This window comes from Quercus suber, unplaced genomic scaffold, assembly GCF_002906115.3.
Source record: "Quercus suber isolate HL8 unplaced genomic scaffold, Cork oak 2.0 scaffold_341, whole genome shotgun sequence".
NCBI lineage: Eukaryota > Viridiplantae > Streptophyta > Magnoliopsida > Fagales > Fagaceae > Quercus > Quercus suber.
In genome coordinates this window covers 277429-287443 of record NW_027069793.1, presented here as the reverse complement: position 1 = coordinate 287443, position 10015 = coordinate 277429, and the positions used below count along the sequence as shown (strand labels likewise).

Here is a 10015-nt window from a genome sequence, read left to right as displayed (position 1 = left end):
TACAAATTTATCAATCTTTATTTATTTATTTATTTTTAGAGAGAGAGAGAGAGAGAGAGAGAGAGAGAGAGAGAGAGAGGGAGTTTTTGTGTGGGAAAAATATGAATTGAAAAAATGATATCAAATATTTATACAAAGTAAAATGGGGGAGAAGAACAGTGAAAATATAAGAAAGAGAAAATGACAAAGGAAGTGTAAAGGTTAAGTAAAGAGTAATGGAGAGATAAAGAGACAAAGAAAGGGGAAATGTTAGAAGAAGTGTAACAATAGTTGTGGACTAATAGGAAGAAGAATAAATTTTTTTGGAGAATAGGGAGAAGAAAAGTTTAAAAGAGGAGATATATATATATATATATAATTATTATTTTTTAAGGATGAAAAGAAAATGATAACCTTGCCGCTGATGTGGCTCAACGAAGCATAGTAATAATAAATGATAGGCTTTAGTTTTTAGATATTATTTCCATGTGATGTACGGCTTGATAAAAATTCATATGTAAGCTCAAAAATTTTAAAATAATTAAAACTAAATGATTAAATAAATAGTAATAATAAATAAAATAAGTAAATAATTTTAATAAAAAGAATTATTTTAAGTTTTGATTGTTTAGTGTTTAGACTTTATCAGTATTTATCTATTTTAATATTTTAAAATTCTCTATGTGCTTTATGCTTTGTGTTAATGTCTTAATATGAGATATGGAATGACTTTTATAATTCCTATTTGGGACATGTTTTATCTATGCCCTAATTAGTACAAACAATAACAAACAAAATAGTTCCTCCAACAAATTACAACTTACCCACTTGTAGTTTGGCCTAAATTTAAGTTGACTACTTGTGATTTGAAATTTGACACTTTACCCACTTGAGGTTTGATTGAAATTAAGGTTGCTGACCTATAGTTTGAAATCCCATGATACAAGTGTTCTGTTAAATTCTTTTTTATCTTATTTGATCTTGTATTTTTATATTTTTTGAGGAGATAGACAATAAAAGTGGAGCAAAATTACATATGTACGTTATTACGTATGACATTATGTATGACTTAGAGTTGTGATTAACAAAGTTGCTTTATTATTATCTTAAATGATGGTAACATAAATATTTGGACATTATCATATAGTTTATGAGATGCATAGTATGTGATTTATGTAAAAAGTCATAGAAGATATAAATTACGAGTTCTTTGTAAACTCAGAATTTCAGTTCGTAGTTGGTGATGAAATTGGGCATTTCATTTGCGAAGACTATAGCATATCAACTAAGATGATTTGTCTTGATCATGGAAGTGAAGACTTCTAATTGCTATGTTGATATGTTTTAAGAATTAAAACATATTGAATTGGACTACTTTGAGATTTATTATTCTCTTAACGACTGTTAAATGAATAACAAATCTCACGACTTTTATTTACATGAACTCTTAATCTTGAGAGAATAATGGATTTTATCATGAAGTGTAGGTTGCTTTGATATATCAGAAGTGAGATCTAAAGTTATGGTCAAAACTTTAGTATGTTGAACAGTTACATTTAGTGTTGATGAAATATATATTCTTAAGATGAAATTCATAGTCTCTTAACGGAGATACAAAATATTTCATTGAGATAAGTGTAAAGTTGTAATTTACAACTATATGTTTTGTTAGTTTTAATTCTGTGCCAAATTTGATTGTAATTGTATTCCATCTTTTGTACCTTTTATTTATTGTGAGATTTAATTATAAGGGTTATGTGTTAGAGAGAGAGAGAGAGTGTGTGTGTGCATAAAGACTCAAGCAATTGAAGACAGAAGATTTCTCGCGGGTATCTCGCTACTAAGCATCCTACGAAGTGATGCATGTGCCCTGCACATGACTGGATTGCAAAGAATTAGTACAGATGGAGACAGCTGTGTTTTGCGATTAGCTCACAAGTAAGGCCTTCCTGTGAGACACTCGCAAAATATTCTGTTTTGCCAAGTTGTGTTATCAGATACACACTTTCTGTACCCACACTATATATACCCACATTACACACAAATGTTGAGGAGTGTTTCTGAGAGAAAACCCTAGTCACAAAACTTGAGAGTTAGAGATTGTTATATCCACATTTCTCTATACAATTTCTTGTGGATTTTCCTCAACTCCTACCTCTCCATTTCTATACCATTGAGAGGTTGATAACCTAAACACTTACCATACCCTTTCGTAGTGTCAAGTGAGGTTTTGGTACCGCTGGGAAGCATTGGAAGAAGCCAAGGATGGCAGATGCAACATGTAGCTTGTTGCAGGATCCGGAGAGTTAGACAAGACATGGTTCCAAGAAGTTTTGTTGGAGTAGGAGCTTGGAGGGCTTAGGTACATCAGGTAAATTAGGCTTGGAGGGTCTCTTGCTAACTCATGTATCCCAACTGATTGTCTGGTGGATCAATTTCTACTTGGAGGGCAGCGGAGAGGTTTTTCGCCGAGTTCTTTGGTTTCCTCTTCAATAACACATCGGCGTGTTATCTTGTATTTGCATATCTCTTCCCTACTCTTTTGTCATTCCATTTTACTGCTGTGTTGTTAAGTTTATGGATTAGAGTAGCTTGTTTGTTTATTCGCTCACATTTACACTATTCCGCACTTAGTATTAAATTAGTGTAAATCAATCTAGCCATAACTTTAATTTGGGGTCTAAACAGCTCTTGTGTTTTCAACACATTTTCGAGCATTCAATAAGTTTAATGGTTTTGTTATTCAGAATGTTACGCCTAACTATTTTAGTAAATAGTTACTAAAGTATATATTTATGGAATTGGATTTCATAAATATATGATAAGTAACTTAAAGGATTAAACCAGATATTCAAGGATTAAGATGTAGTAATTAACAAAGTGGCAGTCTATATTCATGACTTTGTATTACTACGAATTTTTTATGAAGGGGTTACATGTACAATAAAGTATTGTGATATAATTTATTAATAAGACTTAGAGTGCAATTATATTTATATAGTGGCATTAAATATAATTAATGGTAACTTTGGACTTGTCAAGAGTTGACAAAAAAGCTCAAGACCCATTGGAGCTAGTGTCTTATTTATTTCCTTTTGGTCCCATTCCAAGCCACATGCTAGAGTCCAATTGGAAAGGCCCAAAAGGCTAGCCCAATTAGATAATCAGTTATAAGGAGAGAAACATATAGAATTTTTGTAAGACAAGACACATGAAATGGTTTGTATGTGAGTGTTGGACACTCTTGAATTCTCCCTTGAACAAATTCATATAACTGATTGAGAGACCACACTTCTTGGGCATTAGTAGAATTGGAGTGAAGATTAAAAGTGTTCTCAAGTACTTCTAATCTTTATTTTGAAATTCATCACACCAAGGTATGTTCTCTTGTTTTTATATTTTGAAATTTACATAGTACATGTTATCAATTGCGAATGAAGTAGATCTGTTAGTTTTTCGCTGCGTATGTTTTGTATACTATACAAACATGTATTTATCCAACATAGAATTCAAATTTGTTTTAAATTATTGTTAAATCATGTAGCTTGAGGAAAAAACAAAAACAAAAGCATGGGTTGTGTGGGATTTAAGTTTAGAAAATTTTGATAGTAGACTTTTAGTTTGGATAAAATTTAAATTTGTTTTAAATTATTGTTCAATCATGCAACTCAAGGAGAAAAAACAAAAACAAAAACAAAATTGTGAGTTGTATGAGATTTAAGTTTAGAAAATTTTGATAATAAACTTTTAGTTTGAATAGAATTTGAATTAGTTTTAAATTATTTTTAAATCTTATCCCTTAGTCAAAACATGGCTTTTTTTAATTTATTTTAATTTTAAGAAAGAAAATGTGAGTTGTTATGTGGGATTTAAATTTAGAATTTTTTTTAGTGAGTTCCAGTTAGCTTAATTGGTAAAGTTTTTGATGATTGAATAAGAGATCTAAGATTCAATCTCCACCTACAACAAAAACCGATTGGTATATGATTTAAATTTTTTGAAATTTAAATGATAAAATTTTACCTAAATTAAACAGTTGTTAAATATTATAACTTAATTGAGGAGATATATCATAACAAAAAATATATAATTAAATTACTAATTAGTGAGAGTAGCCATTTGGCGCAATCACGGCTGCTAAGCCCAAATTTTATTATATAATAAGTATATGATATTATATGATATAAATATAGATTGTTATATCATTCTAGATTTAATTTTTTGTTTTTCTTATTAACAAACTAGTCTCATTACACGTGCTCCACATGTGCAATGAGAATCTTTTTATTTATTTATTTAGAGTTTAATTTAATTTTTCAATTTGAATTTATCTATTGTTAGTCAGGTTATATAAGAAGAAATTTTTAAGAAACTAAAATTTAGGATTTGAAATGGAGTAAATTGCTGGATTTAGTGTGTGCTAGTTTTTAGGAAAAATGTATCAAGCGTGCGTGAGTTATATTTAATTAGAGAGTGTGCTAATTTTTAGGAAAAAAATTTATCTAGTACAAAAAAAAAAACAAAAAAAAAATTTTTTAGAATTTTGTTGAATTACAATTTTAACCCAATTTTTTATTTTTTAAGAAAGAGGATTATCTAATTATATTAGAGGTATTTTTGACATTTTTTAAGTCATAACTAATTTTTTGGACCCTCTTAATATAGAGAGATAAAACTGTTTGAACTTTTTAATCTTTTTTCAACTCAAAAAAACTTTTTAATGTTTTAGAAATAGGGAAATATTAACCAATACCTTAATGTGGCGTTTGGTACGGGGTAATGTTTTAGGATTCCTAGGAATGTTTAAAGATTCCCATGTTTGGTTATAAATCATGCTAGGGAATCAAATGCCAGGAGAATCTGGATTCCCCTCTTAAACCCCTCTCAATAGGAATGTGGATTCCCTTTAAAACAGGTGGGAATCCAGATTCCCAAGCTTAAAATAAATTGTATTTTTTTATAAATTGACAATTTTAACCTTTTTTTTTAAATGACTTGGTAGTTCACATTCAAATCTAAGGATAGAATGGGAAAAATAAATAATTCATTTAAGATTCCTGGGAATGAACCAAACATAGGAATAACTACATTCTTAGGAATGTGATTCCTAGGAATCACATTCCTAAGAATCTGGATGCCAGGAGTAATGTGGATTCCCCCCGTACCAAACGCCACATAAGAGCATTAATTTACTGTTATTTTTAAAAACATTTTATTGTGAAAATGATAAAATTAACAAAAAATGTTGTTGACAACTTTTTTATATTTCCAATAAAAATAATGTCAAAACTTTTATATTATGCACCGTTGCTTGGCATTCAGCACCAAACAGAAGAAACCAAAATTTTCATTCTAGTTATCTTTCCCTAGTCCTTGTGAACTCTGTTCTCATTATCATCGCCATGAGTAGCGAAAGTGTTCAACTTCACATATTCTTCTTCCCTTTCATGGCTCAAGGCCACATGATACCCACCATAGACATGGCCAAGCTATTCGCAGCGCGAGGTGTGAAGGCAAGTCTCCTAAACAATCGAAAGAACCAGAACTCTTGGCATCAATATTGAGATTCAAATCATCAAGTTCCCAACTGTGGAGGCTGGCTTACCAGAAGGATGTGAGAACGTTGACTCAGTGAGTTCCCCTGACATGTTTCCCGCTTTCTTCATAGCCACTAAGATGCTTCAACAACCACTCGAGCAACTACTTAAAGATTACCAACCTAGTTGCCTTGTGGCCGACATGTTCTTTCCATGGGCAACTGATGTTGCAGCTAAGTTTGGTATTCCTAGGCTTGTTTTCCATGGGACCTGTTTTTTTTCTCTGCCTGCAAACGATGCTATGAGACTATATGAACCTCACAAGAAAGTTCCATCTGATTCTGAAACTTTTGTCATTCCTAATTTTCCAGGGAAGATAAAGTTGACAAGGGCTCAACTTACAGACTTCACTCAGCAAGAAGTTGAAACGTACTTTACCAACTTGTTGAAAGAGGCTGCTGAATCAGAGTTAAAGAGCTATGGGGTTGTTGTTAACAGCTTCTATGAGCTCGAATCGGTTTATGCAGATCATTATAGAAAGGTTTTGGGAAGAAAAGCATGGCATATAGGTCCAGTGTCGCTATGCAGCAAAGACGCTGAAGATAAAGCTCAGAGGGGAAAGGAGGCCTCCATTGATGAACATGAATGTTTGAAGTGGCTTGGTACAAAGAAATCTAATTCGGTTGTTTATATTTGTTTTGGGACTATAGCAAAACTTAGTGATTCTCAGCTCAAGGAGATTGCAATGGGTCTTGAGGCTTCTGGACAACAATTCATTTGGGTTGTGAGGAAAGGTAAAAATGAAAAAGAAGAGGAAGGTTGGTTATAACCTAAAGGATTTGAGAAAAGAATGGAGGGTAAGGGACTAATTAGAAGAGGTTGGGCTCCCCAAGTGTTGATCCTTGATCATGAAGCAGTTGGAGGATTTGTGACTCACTGTGGTTGGAACTCAATTTTGGAAGGAGTGACTGCGGGATTGCCCATGGTCACATGGCCTATGGTTGCTGAGCAGTTTTACAATGAGAAGTTAGTGACTGAAGTATTGAAAATTGGGGTTGGTGTTGGTGCACATCAATGGATTAAAGTGATGGAAGATGATATCAAGAAGGAAAAAATAAAGGAGGCGGTGAGGCTAATTATGGTGGGTAAAGTAGAGCGAAGGCTAATTATGTTGGGTACCCATCTTTTTCAAAATGTTTGTGGTCCCTTTGTTTCACGGAAGACATGACAAAGGTGCATAGTCCATTCCCAATCTAGCAATTTCCTGCAATCAATAACCTATGGCACTATGTTATTATAACAAGATTCATGTTAACCAAGATTTTAACCAAGATTCATGTTTCAAAATAATTGATGTTATTAGGGGTGATAAATTACCAATTGAACTAGAGGTTATAGTGTTGAGAAATGATGATCATAATCACTTAACTATTATTCTAACAATGGGTACTACCCTTTTTACTTATGTTTTTTCAAAAAAGAATTTAGTTTTTAGACAAAGTTTGGGTATAAATTTGGTTGTAACCTAAGACTATAACTTCACTCAATATCATTGTCTTTAGTCTTAATATAAGGTGGAAGCTGGGAGCCTGGGACTTGGAATTAGGGGGGTAATTCTGTTGCTGGCTGCATGTGGTGGCTCCGACCTTCGGCTTTAAACAAAAAATGGTTAGAAAATAAGTATTAGTATAGCTTTCCTAATTGGGTTTAATTATAGTAAACGCTAATCATTCTTGGGCTAAGACCTCTTTTTAATGAAATATAAGAAGCATCAACACATTGCTAACAGAGAGAGGGAAGACTTAAACCTAAGACACTCCACATAATAGAGTCTTGTTGGCCTAAGACCCTAATCATTAGGCCGCCAATTGCGTTGGTATTAAATGAGTATCTTATGTTATTTCTTTTAGTTAGACATCTTTTAGTCATTGTGGAAATTTTGAAGTACAATACATGTGAGCAAGTTGTGTTTCATGCCAAATATCATACCTTTTTATCAGGATGTACCAAAAGTTATATTTATCATAAAATATAATGCAAGGTGTCAGTGAGTGACAATCAGGCTAGTGAGAAAAATGTCACTCTCTAGGAAATGAGGTGCAACAGCCTCTCACTTTCTTTCTCAGTCCGAGACAAACTTTTATAGCAATATTGTCTCCCAATCTCATTATCTGTATACTTGATATTGTAAGAGTCTCTTTGACTTTTCTTCTGCATATGGAGGGTGAGGATGCATGCATCCGAAACACTTTATATTATCTCATGGTGCATACTTAGAGTTAAGTCTATATATTACTAACTTTCCTTAGCTCTTTCCAATCTCACAGTGTGTTACTGTGCACTGACATTAGAAATGGGCACCATTACATTCTCTGCTTCCTTTTTGCTATCAAATTTCTTGCTATTTTTGTGCTTGTACAATGAAGTGGCTTTTGGTAATGAGGTTGTTAAGTCCAATAGGGAAACATGGGAAATTATCATATGTGGTGGAGGTGTTGGCTATAATACTTTTCCTATTCCTCAATGTCCTCCTCCTCCTCCTGAACCCGTTTGCCCTCCTCCACCACCTTCTCCACCGCCACCGCCACCGCCATCACCACCGCCACCTTCTCCACCGCCACCGCCACCGCCATCGCCACCACCACCTTCTCCACCGCCACCGCCACCGCCATCGCCACCACCACCTCCTCCTTCGCCACCGCCCCCATCACCTCCACCACCTCCATCTCCACCACCACCCCCACCTCCACCACCTCCAATTGACCTTGATTCTCGATTAAATGCGGTCTACCCTGTACTTCAACGCTTCAAAAATAGAACCAGAGACCCAAAAGGCTGTACACAAAATTGGAGTGGCAGGGGACAAAAAATATGCCTTTACAAAGGCATCGCCTGTGCCATCTATCCAAACGAAAAGAAAAAAGCAGTTGTTGGAATAGACTTCAATGGGTGTGGGCTTTATGGTGACAAAAATCAATTTCCACTGGATAATTTCCTTGAAGAGTTAACAGACATAACATTCTTCCACGCAAACTCCAACAATTTCACTGGTAGCATCCCAGCAAAGATATTAAAGCTTCAATACTTCTACGAGCTGGACCTTAGTAACAACGGCTTAACCGGCAATTTCCCTTACCAAATTCTTGCAGCCAAACAGTTAACATTCTTGGACCTCCGGTTTAACAATTTCCATGACAAGGTTCCACCTCAAGTGTTCAACTTAGACGTGGACGTACTATTCATCAATAACAACCAATTTTACGATACTCTTCCTAGTAATCTTGGCAACACGCCGGCCATTTATCTCACTGTCGCCAACAACTTGTTCAATGGGCCAATCCCACAAAGCATTGGCAATGCTAAAGACACTCTGGTTGAGGTGCTCTTCTTAGGCAACAGACTCGATGGGTGCTTGCCATATGAAATTGGGTTACTGAAAAATGCCACAGTTTTCGATGTGAGCTTCAACTATCTATCGGGTCCAATACCACTCTCATTTCAGTGTTTGTCCAAAATAGAGCTGCTTGTCTTGGCTCGAAACCAGTTCTATGGGGAGGTTCCTGAAGCTGTTTGCAAGCTGCCTAAATTGTCAAACTTCTCCTTATCATACAACTACTTCACTCAGGTTGGTCCTATATGCAGGAAATTGATCGACAAAAAGATACTTGATGTAAGGATGAATTGCATTCCAGACCTTTCTAATCAGAGATCAAAGGCTGAGTGTGCTGAATTTTTCTCTAAGTATAAGGACCACGCTTGCCCCAGTCCGCAGTCCTTGAAGAAAGTTCCATGTGCTACTAATTATCATTATTCAGGTTCACTTGATGCCTCTGATAATCAACCAATGGCTGTAGCTCCTTCACCAAGATCCTATAATACTCTTATACCGCATAAGTTGTAATTTAATTTCCTCCTCTAAATTGACTTAATAAGGTTAAGTCATGAAGGGCGCGCCTTTGTATTATATTTGCATATGTTTGTTATTCTCTAAATATTTGTTAAGTTATAAATAAGCAATGGGCATCTTGATCACCTGAGCAGATGCTAATTGATGTAGCTAGTGTAGCACTGAATATCGTCGATCATAAATTGGATTCATCACGTTGGGTTCAAGAGGTTGTTTCAATGCGTATTGCTTATTTCATACTTTGCTTATTGTCAAGTGTGTTCTGTGCACGTGAACATTGTATAACTAAGTCTAAAATCCAAGAGTGCATAATCCATACGGATAGGGTGTAAAACCCTCAGCTTGTCAACAACTAATCCATTGAATCTGCCACTCACAATTAATACCCATCTTCTTTCTCTTTTTGACCAAACCAGCCGGCCACCAATTTAGGGTTGGCTATGGCCCGGTTTTGGATTGGGTATATACTAGAACCCGACCTGAAATTTTTACTTGTGGATACCTAAGCCTCGGAACCTAATTAGTGCCTCTACTCGATTCTTGCCCAAATTTCTGACACGCGGATATTCAGACTTGACCCAAACCCCTTTTT

At 34.8% G+C, this 10015-nt stretch overlaps 1 protein-coding gene and 1 pseudogene across 1 annotated transcript; both read left to right on the top strand.

Moving 5' to 3' along the window:
* The first annotated feature begins 5330 nt into the window (after positions 1-5330).
* On the top strand, positions 5331-6744 carry LOC111991825 (scopoletin glucosyltransferase-like; annotated as a pseudogene).
* Positions 6745-7819: 1075 nt separating this feature from the next.
* Positions 7820-9662, top strand: LOC112029401 (uncharacterized protein At4g06744). Its single transcript, XM_024062081.2, has one exon. The coding sequence runs from the start codon at positions 7870-7872 to the stop codon at positions 9415-9417; it is 1548 nt and encodes a 515-aa protein (XP_023917849.2). The 5' UTR covers positions 7820-7869; the 3' UTR covers positions 9418-9662.
* Positions 9663-10015: the final 353 nt, after the last annotated feature.

Coding starts and splice junctions, on each gene's coding strand:
- LOC112029401 (XM_024062081.2), top strand. CDS start 7,870: ATGGGCACCATTACATTCTCTGCTTCCTTTTTGCTATCAAATTTCTTG.